Source organism: Dasypus novemcinctus, chromosome 14 (genome assembly GCF_030445035.2).
Source record: "Dasypus novemcinctus isolate mDasNov1 chromosome 14, mDasNov1.1.hap2, whole genome shotgun sequence".
Classification (NCBI taxonomy): Eukaryota; Metazoa; Chordata; class Mammalia; order Cingulata; family Dasypodidae; genus Dasypus; species Dasypus novemcinctus.
In genome coordinates, this window is record NC_080686.1 from 96292801 (window position 1) to 96309039 (window position 16239).

A 16239-nucleotide genomic window follows, 5' to 3' on the forward strand; every position below is an offset into this window, starting at 1 on the left:
AGCATGGAAGATGATTACTCACGATCCCACAAGCTCATAGCTTTACCAGATGCTGGGCCACCACACATGTCCCAGGGAACTTCTGCCTCTAATGTGACCGTCACTAAAGGGAACCACTTGCTGTGGCTGAGGTTGAGTCATGAGGAGAAAGAGGCCGCAGTGGTGGAGGGGAACATGCGGAAACTGTGGGAGCCATCTGGTTCAAGTCCTTGATTTGCTGATCACTAGCTGTGACCTTGGCTGTGATAGTATCTGTGAGCCTCAGTTTGGTCCCCTGCAAAATAGTAATACTAATACAATTAACACACGAGGTGATGTAGTAATTAAACCTCACAGTGGAATCAAAATGTTTTATAGACTGGAATGTGCCGCATTAAAGTAAAATATTCTGAAACTCAACTGCTCATTATTGGCTTCTTAATTCCTAAAGTGAATAACTAATCAACTAATTGATTTATTCGATAATTATTTATCAAGGCATTTTGGTATGTGAGTAGAGTCCTGATCATTACAGAGGTGAAAAATAAAAGAATATAGTACCCCATTGATTCTTAAGGAACTTAATTAATTAATTGAGTACACATGTATTGTTTGAGACAATTCATACTAAATACTTAGCCCAGTATTTAGCACATTGTGAAAATGTAGTAAATACTAGCTATAACTTTATTACTATTTGTTATTTTTATTGCTTGCATGTGCTAAAGAATCAGTGAAAACTGAGGCAGTCTTTGATCTCAAGGAGCTCATAATTTGACAGAGAGATAAGGAGCTAAGTAAATTGAAATGCAGTACATTAGTAGATGAATAGACATATATATAAGGTACAAGGATCAGAAGAACTACTTGCGGGTAGGTCAAGGAGCAGGTCTGAGAAGGCTTCCCAGAGGAAGTGACATCTGAGTTAGTCTTGGAAAGATGATGAATTCATTATACATACATATAAACTTACTTGACTTTGCCAGTGCATGTCAAACAAAGTCATCCAACATAGAGTGTTTGTGGGCCACCAGGTGTGAGTTTGGGGTGGCAGGAGGCAGACCGATGAGAGGTGAGGCTGGAGTGTTGGCAAGGCAGGTAGCCAGCAGATCATGAGGGATCCTGAGTGCCATGTTCTTAGCAAAAATGCAGATGGAGTATGTTTACTGCACAGTATCCACTTGCAATGGTAGAATGTGAAATTTAGACTCAAAAGGATGTTTATTATTTTCCTCTATAGTGTCCTTTCTCAAGGGACATTCAGTTCACTTAACAAGAGTGAAGGACAATGCTTGGGGTTTCAGATCAGGCAGCCCCCCAATGATGATGCCAGTCACCAAGATAGAGGCTCCAAGAAGGGGGCCAGTTGGAACATGTGACTGAGGCAGGGGGATGGAGGTAAGATTAAGGGTTCAGCTTTCAGCATGTTGAGTTTGGGATGCCTGGGGCACATCTGCAAGGAGGTATCTCGTAAGCACAGAGTATCTGCAAATGGAGCTTGGGAGAAAAGTCTAGCTTGGAGATGTTTGATAATCATTAGTGAGTCAGTAGTATTTGAAGTCTTGGGGATAGTACACTCACCCATGGAGAGTGTACTGAGCAAAAGAGTAAAAGTCAAGGACAGACCTGAGGAATACCAGTGTTCACGGGGTACGCAGAAGAGGAGAAGCCAGAGGAGCAGCTAGGGAGGTAGGAGAAGTCACTAGAGGAGTGTGGGGTCATGGAAGACGGGGAAGGGGGAGGTGGTCAAGAATTTCAAGGAAGACAAGGATTTAAGCATTCTTCGCTTTGGTCACAAAGAACCTTTGCATATTTGGTAGCGTGATAAGGGAAGAAGCTAAATAGTGGTGATTTGAGAAAGTACAAACTTTTCCCCGTAATCTTGGCTATGAAGAGAAAGGGATTTACAGTTAAAAGGAGAACTGTAGAACGTTAGTTGTAACCATTGTCAGGTCATGGATCCCCCTGACAATATATTAAAAATAGCATGACCACATTTTGCATATATTTTCAGGGACCCCAGTTTCGGAATACTTGAGTTAGAGTGAGATGTTGTTTTGTTAACAGGGAAACTTGAGTATGTTTTTATGCCAAGAGTACAGTGTAGGTGTCAAGGAATAGACTGAAGGTATGGGAAGGATGGGAGTGTGGGTAGGGTGAGGGGATAACTGATGGATGGATGCCCCTAAGGGGCTGGGAGGGAACAAGCTCTGGTGCACCATTCCTCTGTATTAGGAGAACAAAGGTGGGAAAGATTTGATGGTTTACTGAGGGTTGTGGAGGCAAAGAGGAAGTTGAAGCAGACGCTGCCTGATGGTTCCTCTTTTCTCTCTGAGCTGGAAGGATGCAAGGGGCAGAGCCTCCAGGCAGAGCATTTGAAACAGTGGTCATAGAACAAGGAAGAGAGGTGGCCACATTATCAGGTTGTGCTGAGGGTACATTGGAGGCTGAGGATCCAAAAGTTGTAAAAGTACCAATCCTTTTGACTATGGGATTTTTCTACAGCCCTGCTCAGCAGTTGAAGACAAACTTCCAAGAAAGCAGGCTCCTTGGACTAATTCAGCTGGGAGGGAAAGGAGTTGAGGGCATTGGCAAAAGAGAAGTTGATGGGTGGTCTGGGTTTTATAAGGAAGTGGAGGTGAATAAAATGGAGGGGTAACGAGACTAGATATCACAGTGCAATTAAAGAGCTGCTTTAGTGGGAGTGAAATATGAGAATGCTGGAAAAAAAGATCATTAGATACATCAGCAAGGGTGGAGCTTAGGAACAATAAGATTTAAATGGGATGGGGTACCAATGCCAGGGCAGGGTGTAGGGTGTGGCATGGACATAAATGTCATGGGAATTGAAGAGTTCAGGAAGCTGATACCAGAGACTGAGAGAGCCCATTAGCTTCCCACAGTGATGAAGTCATCAAGATTTCATCAGCGCAGGGATGGAGATGAAAATGATGTACTGGCTGGCAAAGAATTTGAGGAATTAGAGGAATTTGAGAGAATGGCCAGATATCTTAAATTGAGAATGATGAGAAGGTTCTACAGCCAGAGGTTTGGGCCTCCAAGGACCAGGAGGTTGGGGGTAGCCCCGTCATAAGTTTCCTCATTTCCAGGACTCAGTAAATTGGGGAAGGACAAAGAAATTTCAGGGGTAAGTGGTGAGACCCCACTGAGACAATCTCCCAGAAGCAGGAGCCCCAGGTCATTGGATGGTAGCTAAAGGTGTGGAGAAGAGCTTAGGTACACACTCTACTTTGTACTGGAGAATAATGGATTACTATGTTTTCATTCCATCAGATAAGAATCTGTAAAAAGCCCACTAAAATCTATTTTCATCACCATTTTCCAAAAGGACTCTAACATCCCAAATTAGGAAGGACACCACCAGTGTCATAGAATTAAAAAAATTTGGCTTTCAGCTGGCATTACACAGACTCCTCCTGATTCCTGGGAGAAGCTCAAACCTTCCTGTCAAGTCACCCTCTCAGAATGTAACCGTGGGCTCCTCACCCATCATGGCCTGAGGTGACTGACCCCACGAGCCTTCTCAGAACTCTGTCTTTCTAGACCAGGGGTCTACAAGCTATAGCCTGTAGTCTGTTTTTGCATGGCCCATGAGCTGAGACGGGCGTTTACATCTTTAAAACATTGTGAAAAAAAACAAAACTAAAAAGTCTAAGCAACAGTGAACAAATGTGGTTGCAAAGCCTAAAATATTTACTGTCTTGTTCCTCATAGAAAAAAATACTGCTGATCTCTGTCCCAGACTGAAGAGTTGTCATCTTTTGTGTCTTCCTCCCAAGTCCCTGGACCATTTTGAGGGGGTATTTTCTGGTCCTCCTGGGCCACATGACAGAGTTGTACCCCCTGCATGATAATCTTGATGTGAAGGCATTTTTTCTAGAAGGAGAGGGGCTGGTGAAGTAAGCTTGATGTTGTTAATTTTCACGTTTTGGTTGAAAATGCCCTATTTTACAAATGATAGCACCCAGCCTACTTGCACTGGACAATGCAGCACAGTGATAAGAAGGCTCAGGCTTTGGATGCCAACCCCCAGGGGGTCCAGTCCTTAGCAAACATCACTGAGCATTGCTCAAGCTCCAGGCAGTTTGCAGGCATCACTCCCTCAGCCCTCACTGTGTCCAGAGCTCGTAGAGACACACACAGGAAAGAGATGATGACATTCGCATGGCCTCCTAGGTGAATGGATGAAGGGACTAGTCCCAGCTCCTCTCTTCCTTCCCAGAAGGCCAAAAGGCAGCAAACTGTGACCCTTAGCACATGGGAATCTCTACTCCGTGACACAGGTGATATGACTACTCCTGTTTACAGATTAAAACAAGATAACAACCACTGGGCACTAAGTCCCAGAGCTGACACTAGGCAGAGCGGGGCTGGCCCTTTGGGCTGTCCTTTCCACAACCCACTAAACCAAACAGGACCCCAACAGGTTTCCACCTTCTGTGGCACCACTGGCTGTTTTAGAATCACCTGTGCACAGGTAGAGTCCTGGTGCCCAGGCTGCACCCCACACCAACTAGATGAGCTTTTCTGGAGGTGGCTCTGGGGCACTGGGCTTCTCAGTTGCCCCAGATGATACAGTTTGCAGTCAGGAATGAAAACCAATTCTTTGATTTCGGAAAGGTTAGATATCCCACCAGGGTCTTTTATATTATTATGTTTGAGAAGGTACCTTATGCAGCAGTTAAGAGAGATGAACAGTGAAAATGAATTAAGCTCGTTCCCTCCCGAGGCGTCTGATTTTCTTCTCTGGAACTGTGGTTCTTGGCAGATGCCCCTCATCCTGAGACTTTTTGAAGTCCTCCCTGCCCCCAACTCCCGAGGGGTACCTGGGGATTGGCAAAAGGGAGAGAAAAAGTCAGAGGCTGAGGGGTTCTGAGCACAGACCACCCTTTTATGTGATTTCATCTGAACCAAAGGTTTCTAGGTCAAGGAAAAATGGAAAACTTTGAAATGTAGATTTCAGGTGTGCTGTCATTTGTAAACTTTACTGTGATTCAGCATCAGTTCTCTTGTGGAAACTAAGGCCTGGCTTTATGTCATCCCTGCATACTGGCAGGTTACACCTTGGGGACAGGCAGGTGCTAATGGCCAAGAAGTCACTGGTGAGAGGGATTTGTCCCCCCAGTTGGCTCTCAGAATTTTCATGAAATGCACATGGGACCCCAGACATTAGCTTCCACACCACAGCAGTGGCTTGTCCAGGGGGATCCGTTCAGGCCAGGGAAGGGGACAAATAGGTGCATGGCCAGACTTGGCTCTGAGCCCTGGCCTGGCAACAGCTGAGCTGGCTCTCTCTTTGGAGTTGAAATTCTCCCTTCAATTACAGCACTTTGCCCCAGACATGCCCCTAAACACAGTGTAGCCAGACCTTCCATTTTAAAACTATAATTGGCAAGTTCAGTCCAGAAACCTCATCATAACCCCTCTCTGAAATTGCAGTGCCCTTGCCATTTAAAGGATGCAGCTTGATTTGGTCACATTGTAAAAATGCCCCTTCTATTGTCCATGAAAACAGCAACATATGGAGGATGCTCAAGAAAATGAAAGCCTGGAGTCTCTTGCAGTGAAACCAAGTCCCAAGTTCAAAAAGACATATCATGATGGTTCCCACGGCCCCATGGTGGTTCAGCTTCCTGGGGCTGAGCCAATGTGGAATCTGGCTGTGCTCATTTGGTGATGTTTCTGGGTAAAGCTCTTTTTCTTAAAAAATAATATTAAATAAATAAAAGGTAGAGGTGCTGTGTTATTTTGCTACTTTATTTACCATTTTAATTTTGGTGGCCTCCCCAGTTCTCTGGGTGTCAAAGATAAGTTTAAGATAAAAATTACAGGCTTCCCCATATAGCTAATAAGATGGTGCTATAAAAGAAAAAGATCTTTTAATACACCTGGGGATACTTTTCTGGAAAGTGTGCTCAGCCAGATGACTTAAAGCCAAGAGGCCTGATTCTGTTCAGGGTTTGGTCACTTTCAAGTTCAGTGTTTTTGGTTACGTCACACAACCTCTCCCAGCTTGTGAAGAAGGCACGAGAGCCTCTGAGCTACCCTTGGGTGAGGTGCAGCAGAGATCAAATGTGATAATGATGCGATAGGCTTTGTAAACTGTAAAGGGCTGCACCTAAGATTGCCACAGTGTTTTGCGAGCCTGAGGTAAATATCCACAAATGTTGATTAAAATGAAAAAACTGTTTTCATGTGAAAAAGAAGCAAAGGCAAAAGCAAATAAGGGAATGAATGAATGAATGGATTTTCTCTGTTAATAATCACTGGGTGATGCACAACGAACACCTCCCTAGGGTGTTGTAGAATCAGCACTCATGAATGACCGTGGAGTTCCATGTTGGGCGTCGATGTTTTTCACTCTTCAATGTTATTTGTGAACAGTTACACAGCATGGACCTAGACCTTCAGTCCTTCCTCACAGGGGAATTTTAACTCCCTCCAGCATCACCTCTACTGTCAGGCACACATAGCCCGGCCCCGACTGTGACAAGCAGTGACTTTTGCACCAAATATGACTTGATCGGCGGAACTGTTCACCTTTGCCCAAGCTTCTCCTCTGCTGGCGACATCCTTCCCTCCCTCCCTCTGGTGGGGGAAGCCGTGTCCTAGGTCATGTGTCTTGGAAGGCAGCGTGGTAGAGCCACAGGTTCTGCAGGTGGAAAGACTCGTTTCAATCTTGACCCACCACTGACCTTGGGCACACTTGGCAAGTCATTTCAGCTTCTCTGTGACACATCTTTAAAAGGGGGTGCCTTATGTGGGGCTACCCAGGAAACAGACTCTGAAGTGGAGAGCTGCATGCCCAAAGTTTAGTGCAGAGTGCTCTCAGGAACAACCCTGTAAAGAAGGGGGGGCAGGTGGACTGGACAGAGGGGGGGTGCTGCGATGCAATTGCAACAATGGCTGCAAATGATCTGGCAGTGAGCTTGGAACCCAACCCATCCTGTGGTGAGTTCTGAAGCTGAAAGAGACCATCAGGTTGTCTCACTTTGAAGCAAGTGTCCTGAGCCTTTGTATACCCTCATGACTAATTTTTGCATGCAGATGGTCCCTGGGGAGGCAGCTTTCTTGGACCAAGGATAAGTCCTAGAGAAAGACTCAAGTGTAAGCTGCCAGCTGCCAACTTCCCAATTTGGAAAAGGAGAGCCTCAGGTTAGAAGAAGGACCCGGCAGCCCACCATGGTGTCTGCTACAAAGGGCAATGGCCCTTTTTCCTCAATGGCTTGGGGAGGTTTAATGATACAGTGCCCGTGAAGACCTAAGCACAATACCTCGTGATAAGCGTGGATAAATATGTCATTATTATCTAGTATACTTTTAATTATTGCATTGTAGCAACTGTTTTGCAATGACTTTCTTGTCTTCTTGACATGGCTCCCACTCTACTGTGAGCTCTTGAAGGGAAGTGGCTGTGCTTTTATTATTTTTATTTTCTATCTTTGCTTCCCTAGGCCTGAACACAGGACTTGATTCATAAGAAACTCATAATAAATGGTTGTAGAATGGCAAGATGGATAGAAGAATAATGGCAAGATCAGGGGAACTGGAGACCACCCAGGCTGCCTTTGGGACATTGGGCGGTGCTCAGCTTCGTGATGAGCCGTGTGGTATCTGTGTGTGACTGTCCTCATTTTCTCTTCTAGTTACTCTGGACTCATGGCAGTCCCTGCCTCTCACTGCAGTCATCATTGATCCATCCATCAGGAATTTTGACGTTGCCCATATCAGCACTGCAGCTGCCACTAACTTCTCTGATGCTCGGGACTTCTGCTTACTGGGTAAGGGAAGTTCCTATACCCAGAGAGGGTGGTTGACTGGGATGAGGCCTCACATAAGTGCCTCTCAAGATTCTGACCTCAGGAACATATGTGACAACCCAAGGTCACCTGGGGTGCCTTGAAAGGAATTAACCTAGGGGAAAAATCCTGGGTGGGGTCTTCTCTTTGGTCTCCTCATCCCCCATAGGGTTGGCCCATAGTCGAGGTCTCCAGGGGATAAGCCAGCCAGAGAGTGGGGAGACATTAAACCAGGTCAGAGGAAGATCAGAGAAAGATCTAGGATGTGGCTTGAGGCAGAGGAGACATAGTGGGTCATCATGTGAGGAGGAAGTACACTTGTTTTGGCCAGGCTCAGGGTAGAAAGCTGGGACCTGTGGGTAAAGCCAAATTCCAGGAGGCATTTTTCAGTTCGATATGAAGAACATTCTCATAGGCAAATTGTCCACAGATGCCTACTGCCTTTCCAGTCACTGGGGATATTTTAAAAAATGCTAGGTGACCACCTAATAGGAATGTTCTAGCTTGTGAAGGAGGTTGAACTTAGGTAATATTGACACTCCTTTAATTCTTAGATTCCATGAATCTTCTCCTCCACAAGGTTGATAATATACAGAAACCCATATATATCTTCAAACAGGGCCACTGTGTACACATGTATAGGTTGTGCACTGCACACTCGGGGTGGTGCTATTCACAGACTGGCCTGTGAATATGACCGCTAGGCAGTGCACAACTTGCCAAATCAAATGCTTTCAGACCTGTTCTTAAGACTGAATACCCTGAATACTGTGAGTGGTTTAAATTGTCTACTGCAGTACCTGGTACATGTGGGAAAAGGCATGGCCTCTGGTAAAAATGGCAGTGAGGGGCATGGAGAAGAGGAATGGGGCTGAAGAGGAAGGCAGGGGCTGGAGCATAGAAGGCCTTGACTGGTACAACTGAATCCCAAGGGCAGTGGGGAGCTATGGGATATTTTAAGCAGCAAATGACGATGGCACATTTATGAATTAAATAAACAAACAGAAACCTGGCTGGCATGTGGAGAATAAATTGAAAGGAAGGCTATATTCTTACCAAAATGATTTTATTCCCAGTCCCTGGCACAATGTTAGGAAGTATAGTAGGAGCACAAGTGAATAAGTGAGTAGGTGGGTGGGTGGATGGATGGCAGGATGGATGGATGGGTGGATTGTTGGATGGATGGATGGATGGAAGAACTGACTCATGGATGAATATATGTTGCATAGATACATGGATGGATGCATGGACGCATGCATGATTGGACTGATGGACCATGGATGCATGACTGAAGTAATGACTCTGAAGTCCAGGCCTCACTCTTCCCCCTCTTCTTCTCAGAGTGTTCCCGTCACCAGGCTTGCCTCATCACCACTCTGCAGGCACGACCAGGGACTGTGAGGTGCATGTTCTATCCTGACACTCAGAGCTGCACACACAGCCTGCAGGGCCAGAGCTGCCGACTGCTGCTCCGGGAGGAGGCCACCCACATCTACTGGAAGCGCAGTAAGTCCAGCCTGGGCCTTTGTAGTCATTTCTGGGAGCCTCTGAAGGGAGGGTTGCATACCACTGTTGGTGGGAAAGCAGGCTTGCATTCCCTCAGAATGCTCTAGCTTTTGTATTTTTCTGCCTTCATATCTGCCTTCAGAAGAGGCCACATTCATGAAATGTGGCTGTGTGCTGAGTAACAAAGGAACCAACCTCAGAAGATTCTGCCACTTTAGCATCCACAATCCAAATTGCTTGCCCTTTGGTTTAGGCTTGAAACAGGAAACCTTGTGAGAAGGAACTGTGGAGTGAGATCAGTCATGGTTTGTGATTGAGGCCAGATTAAAGAGCAATGACTATTTCTTTCCATCCTGAGTTTCCACTTTGAGTTCTAATTCATGATCAGTGTTTTAGCAACAACAACCTGTGTTGAGCTCCTGTCATGCCAGGCGTTGGGCTTGCTGCAATGTATGGGACTCAAGGAACTTGAAGTCTTAGGGAGAGATGGAGAATAAACCAGTGTATTAGAGTTCTCTAGGGAAACAGAATCAACAGGAGATATCTGTCAATAATAAGAGATTTTCTAAGAGTCTCTCATGTGACCTTGGGGATGCACAAGTCCAGGTTCTGCAGGTAGGCTGCAAACCAGAGGCTCCGATGGAAGTCCAGTGGAGGTCCTTGATGAGTTTCTGGGAGACACTGGTTGTCCAAACACAAGCTGGGAAATTCTCCCTGAATGTTGGAATCACTTCCCCTTTTAAGGCATTCAACTGATTGGATAAAGCATCACTCATTGTTGATGGCAATCTCCCTTGTTTATGTCGATGTAATCAGCTCTCTATGCAGTCAAGTCACTGGTGACTAAATTCCATAAATGTTCTTATATTACAATTAGCCCAGTGCTTGCTTGACCAAAAACTGGGCACAATTACCTGGCCAAGTTGACACGTTAGCCTAACCATCACATACAGACTATCTTAAATTTGTGTTTTCTGAATATTTGGGGCTCAACACAGTGCTTGTTTTCTTGACACACCAGGCCAAGCTTGGACAGAGAGGAAAGACTGTGTGCACCTTTGAGAGCACTTGCTACATGCTGGAAATGGTGCAGGCCTCCCTTTAGCTGTTCCCGACGTCCTTGTGTTGCTCAAATTCCTCTTTGGCAGATGGGAGAATTAAGTGTCAGAAAGATGGCAAGGTTTTCCCAATAACTAGCTGATCCCAAACCTCAGACACAAGTCTGCTGCAAGGCCAGAGGATCTACTGCTTTCTCCTCACCATGCTAACCCTCAGAGGTCATGAAAAGACATTACAATAGGGATTTTCAGCCTGGGCATGATGACATGTTTGTTTCAGGCTCTCCTGCTCTTTGCAGGATGCTTAGCTGCACTCCACTAAGTCCAAGTAGCACCCTGTTTTAGTCAGCCAAAGGGGTGCTGGTACAAAATACCAGAAATCTGTTGGCTTTCATAAATGGGGTTTATTTGGAGTAGAAGCCTACAGTTACCAGACCTTAAAGCATAAGTTACTTCTCTCGCCAAAGTAAGCACAAGGGCTGCCGATGTCTGCAAGGGTTCAGCCTGCCTGGGTTCCTCTCTTCCCGGGGTTCATTTCTCTCTAGGTTCCGCTGCTGTGCTCGCTCCACAGGGCCAGCTGTAGACTATCAGGCAATTGGCTTAATTCTCTTTCTGGGACCTCTGCTGTGTCTGGTTGAGCCTTCTCTCTTTCCTTATTTATCTGCTTCTCTAGGCTTTGCCTCTGTCCCCAGGGCTTGACTCTCTCCCATGTGTTCACTTCCTGGGCTCCAGCTCAAAACTCCCACCTCCCTTCTCTGCAGTGCGGTTTCTCTGTGAGTACCCACCCACCAAGTGAACTCACAACAAGGGGGTGGGGGCTCAACATCCTACTGCCATGGCCCAATCAAAGCCTTAATCACTGTTTTAATCAAGTAAAAGTAAAACCCCTGAATCTGATACATCCAATACACTCTAATACGCCCAGAGGAAAAGACCAGTTTACAAACATAATCCAATCTTTCTTTTTGGAATTCATCAAAAATATCAAACTGTTACATACCCCAACCCAGTTGTGACAACCTAAACTCTTCCCTGGGAGGCAAATCACCTCTGGTTGAGAACCACTGCATTCCACCAAGCTCCTGAGCATCTGTGGACTTCTGCCCACCTGCCTGCCTGCCTCCCCTCCTCTTTAGTAATTTCTCTCTCTATGTATACATATATATTTTCCTTGCTAGAAGGAGCTGCAGAGAAAGCAGCAAGACTTTGTCTCTCAACCAGCTAAGAGGGGAGCTGAGCAGACCAAACATAGCTATTACAAATAATGAGATTTTTCCTGTACACACACAAAAAAGTATCTTCTTGAGGATTGCAAGGCCCTAAGTCCTGGGGGTTGGAGGTCAGACACAGGCCTGCCTCAAGTCCCTGGAAACAGACTTGGCACAAAACTGGGGCCCCAGAAAAGCTTACTGAAAGAATGAGAGAAAATGTAGTAGAAAATGTAGTAAAATGTAGTAGTTGAAATAAGGCTACAGAGAAGCTGGTAGCTAATGGTTGGCATTACAAGGAGAGGGTGGGAGGTGTGTTGGGAGCACAGGGCAGGGAAGCAGGTGGCAGCAGCCTTGACCCTGTAGGCCAGGTGGGTTGGGATGTGAGCTGTTAGGAGTGAGGGTATTCCTGGCACAGGTGACAGAGACACAGCAAGGGGCAAATTCCTGCCCTGAGCCTGTGTGGGTGACAGCATGGGCAGACCTGGGGATCGGCTGACTTCTGAGTTACAGAGGTGTACTTTGAAGTGATGTCACCTAGTGGTCTTGCAGGCCACTCGGTCCCTAAGCCTAGCTCCTCACCTGTGAAATGCAGTTATGTGCCCACCGTCCGATAGCTGCAATTCTGGAGCCCATTTGGGGGCAAAATCCCAACATGGTGAAGCACAGCTGGCCTAAGATATAGCTAAGGGATTGTGCATCTGAGTTAGTATCTTCCTTGTGGACCGATTAGTTAGAAACAAGGCACGCCACAGCGCTTTGGGCCCATGCAGTGCCTAATTAGGGGCAGCTGCCTTTACTGCTTGGTTTTCACATTGAAAACCAACTTGACTACCCTTAAGCTGCAGGGGTCCGAATGGATTACTGACATTTCAAAGTGTGAAAAGCAGTGATTTATTTATTCTTTTTTTGCTTAAAGCTCTTTAGAGCACCCATGAATAGAGCACCCATTGGTCTCTCTCCCTCTCCCCACCTCTCTCCTACAGGCACCCCTCTGCTCAACTTTGAGGCATCTGCCCCTTCTGTGTCCATTGCCACCCATGGCCGCCTGCTGGGCAGGTCTCAAGCCATCCAGGTGGGCACTGCGTGGAAGCGAGTGGACCAGTTCCTTGGAGTTCCGTATGCTGCCCCACCGCTGGCGGAGGGCCGCTTCCGGGCACCAGAGCCCTTGAACTGGACGGGCTCCTGGGATGCCACCAAGCCGCGGTAAGGGCCCAGGGGGTGCGTTTTGGTCACTGCCTCGGGAAGCCCTCTCCCATCCCACCCATCAATGTGAGCGTCAGTAGCAGAGCAGCACCTTCTGGGGTAGGTGGTACAGGGCAGGGGGTGTGTTAAGGTAGCATGACGTGCAGGTCGGCCCACTGGCATCCTGTCCTGGTGTAGCAGCCAGCTCAGGTGTCTTACCCAGCAAAAGGTCTGCACACGTGGGAGCGAGGGAGGAGGTCCCTGAGGGGCAAGGGCCTGGGCAGCTGGCGGGTAGGGGTGGAGTGGGGGCAGACTGGGAGTGTCCCCTCTGTGCCTCCTGGGAGTCACTGGGTCTGTACCTGCAGGGCCAGCTGCTGGCAGCCGGGCTCCAGGTCGCCCGCACCTCCCGGAGTCGGCGAAGACTGCCTGTACCTCAACGTGTTTGTCCCCCAGAACCCGGTGAGAACGGACGCCCCCGCCGCCTTGGCTCTGCGAATTGCCCTGTTAGAAATCCGCTTCCCTCCCAGCTGCCAGCGCGGTGCACTTGGCTCCTTGTGGCCCACGGCGGCTGTGCCCCGGTGCCGGTCCTGCTGGCTCTTAGTTTTGCGCGGGCCTGACCGGCTGTGGCCGCAGTGGTGCCCCTGGCTCACCCACGGGCCCAGCGCCCTCGGTCCAGCCTCACCCGCCTCTCCCCGCAGGGTGGATGGCGCCCCGGCTTACCCCATCAGCCTTCTGACAAAGGTTCACCGGGGCCTGCTGTTCTAGGTGCTGGGGATGCCATGAGGGACAGAACACGCCGCTGCCCTCATGGGGCTTACCTTTTAGTGTGTGTGTGGGGGGCAGACAGTAAGCAGATAAGCAAATACATAGTACTCATTTGCAGTCTTGGTGAGGGCTATGCAGAAAAAGAAAGCAAAACAAAGTGACAGCCCATGAAAGGAGGGGCAGTGTTAGAGCGCCCGGAGGAGGGGAGGGAGCCAGGCCGACAAGTGAGGGCGAGCCCCGGGGAAGGGGCTCAAGGGGTCGGCCGGGTGTGGGGTCCCAGGGTCTAGGTAGCAGGCCAGCAAGGAAACCGGCTCATTTTCTTGGAAAGACGCGCTGGGAGCACTTGGGCCGAGATGTCGTGCCTGAGGTCCCTCTGGAGGCTTTGACCTTGAGTCAGCTTAGGCGCCTTTTGAAGTTGTAGCCACCTAAGCAGCCGCTGCCATCCTGGGGCTGTGTGTCCAAGTTTACTGTTTGGGGAGAAGGAGCAGAGGACAAGAAAAAGTAACTGCTGAGCTTTAGCAAGCATCCATTTCTGGTGCTGCCAAGCCAGGACGTGCTGAGGGGTCCTGGGTCAGCACCGCGGCTCCCGTCCCCTGCCTCCGAGCTGCCAGGGTGAAGTGAGCTTTGGAGGTTCGGCCTCAGGAAACTCATCTGAGTGAGCTCTGCAGCCAGGCCGCCCCGAACGTGAGCGCTCTCCTTGGGGGCACCAGTGAAGGCCAGCACCTTCGGTGAGGGGGCGGTGGGGGGTCCGCTCTGCGCCCTCGGCTGCCGCAGCTCACCTGGAGAGGGCTCTGGGGCTCCAAACTGGCCCAGCCGCCTGCCTCGCTGGCCTCGAGGGGGTCACTCAAGCCCACCTGCCCCAGTCACCTGGTCGGCAAAGCGGGGCGAGAAATAGCACCCACCTCCTCAAGATCTCGTGAGAGGTAGAGCAGGGAGTGCGGAGCGCTGCTGGGCGCGCCACACACTAATTAGCAGTAAAGCGCTGAGGAGAGAGACGTTGGAAATGGGAGTGGAGTGGCAGAAGGGGAAAAGTGAGAGGGGAAGAAACCACACCTAAAAGAATGAGCGTTTCCTCTGCACTAGAAGAAGATCTTGTGAGCAGCGTGGAGTGCAAGACAGGGTGGAAAGTGCTAGAAGAGGAAGGCAGAGGGAGAGGCCATCTCTGGAGGCCTGTCACTCAGCTGATATCTCACAGCCCATGTCCTTCTGAGCCTCACTACCCCTCTAAAAGGTATTATTCCACCTTACAGATGAAGAGCCTGAGGTTCAGAGATGCTAGGTAACTTGCCTAAGGTCGCACAGCGAGTGAATGGTTACTCTAGACGTGGTCAGTCGGGCCCACGGGACACGACTGGAACTGGAGAAGGGTCACTCCCAAGGGTACACTTTTGCCGTAGCGTAACAAGTTTGTGACAACGCTTTCCAGCGTATGGCACGCCTGTCTGTCTGTGACGGCATTAGCAACGCTAGAAGGAAGCTCTATGCATATTTCCCCCTTTCAAGGTGCAGAAGCTGCGGCTAGGAGAGCTAAGCAGACGTTGGGCAGAGGAGCGGCCTGCGTCTCGCGTTCTGACTCCAGGTCCCTGAGAATTTCTGGGTGGCAGAGAGCCTTGCCCTTTCCGCCTGGGCTGTTGCATCACCCCTTGGCCTTGGTGGGGATGGAGTGGGGAGAGCACTGATGCCACAGCCTGGAGCGGGCAGCACTGTGGCCCCGAAGAGAGGGCCCCGCAGAGCAGGGGCTGGCCATGGACGCTGCCCTCTCGCGCGGGCTAGCTGGCCCTCGGCGCCTGGCCCTCCCTTCCCTGGCACTGCTGTGAGGGGCCCCTCGGCGTGCTCTCCCACTGGAGGGCCACTCACTAGACTCACCCAGTGAGCCGTAGCAGGGGCACGCCCGGCCCTTGTCAACCTGGGAGGCCGCAGTCGGGAAGCCAAGGCCCCGAGCCGGCCTCTCTCTGTGGCGTTGAAAGCCTTCACGTTTCAAGAATCGACAACCCCACCCAGTGCTGACACCTCCGAGAAGGAGTGTCCTAGAGACGGGGTGCTGGGTGGGGTCGGGGTGCTGCTGGGTCCCTGGGTCCCCGGAGACGTTTTAAGGAGACATGTCCCCACCCCCAGCCTCTGTTTCCCCTCCTGTGCATGGGATGGAAGCTCTGGTAGATGTTCGTGGTCTCACAGCACCCCGAGGGAGACCCTCCATCAGGGTTTGCTCTTGGTGAGGGAGCCCTGTGTGTAGGGGTGGGGGGCCCCGTTGGACGGGGTAGAGGGGTCGTAGCCTGGGGAGCCTGAGCCCCCGGTTGCCTCACGTGTGCACAGGCGTGGAGAGGGGCCTCGCTGTCCCCAGGAGCACGGTGCTCTGGCATAAGGCCAGTGCGCGTCGAGGGAGAGCACGGTCCCCCTGGCTTCGAGTCCAGCTCTCCTGCCTCTTAGCCGTGTGGCCCCGGACAAGCCGCTTAGCACCTCCAAGTCGCTGCGTCCTCATCTGTGCACTGGGAATAATAATAGCATGCCTGCTTGACAGAGCTGCTTAGGACCTAACGGATAACTCAAGGAAAGCCCTTAGAGCAGTGCCAGGTCCTCAGCGAGGCCCCGACACGTGGTACCAAGACAGGGCTTCAGTCACAGAGGGCCGGTCGAAAGGGGTCCCCGGGGCCCCAGAAGGTTCTTCAGGAAAGAACTGAGGGCCAGAACGGGGTGTTGGGGGACTGCATAGCTTCACAC

At 49.6% G+C, this 16239-nt stretch overlaps 1 protein-coding gene across 1 annotated transcript in view; it reads left to right on the plus strand.

Annotated features, from left to right (window-relative positions):
* TG (thyroglobulin) overlaps window positions 1–16239 on the plus strand; it is a 249481-nt gene that overhangs the window by 122549 nt on the left and 110693 nt on the right. The window contains exons 36-39 of the mRNA XM_058276072.1: window positions 7647–7781; window positions 9141–9305; window positions 12558–12777; window positions 13122–13215. Coding sequence (XP_058132055.1) covers window positions 7647–7781; window positions 9141–9305; window positions 12558–12777; window positions 13122–13215 — 614 coding nt within the window. The remainder of the gene's footprint in view (window positions 1–7646; window positions 7782–9140; window positions 9306–12557; window positions 12778–13121; window positions 13216–16239) is intronic.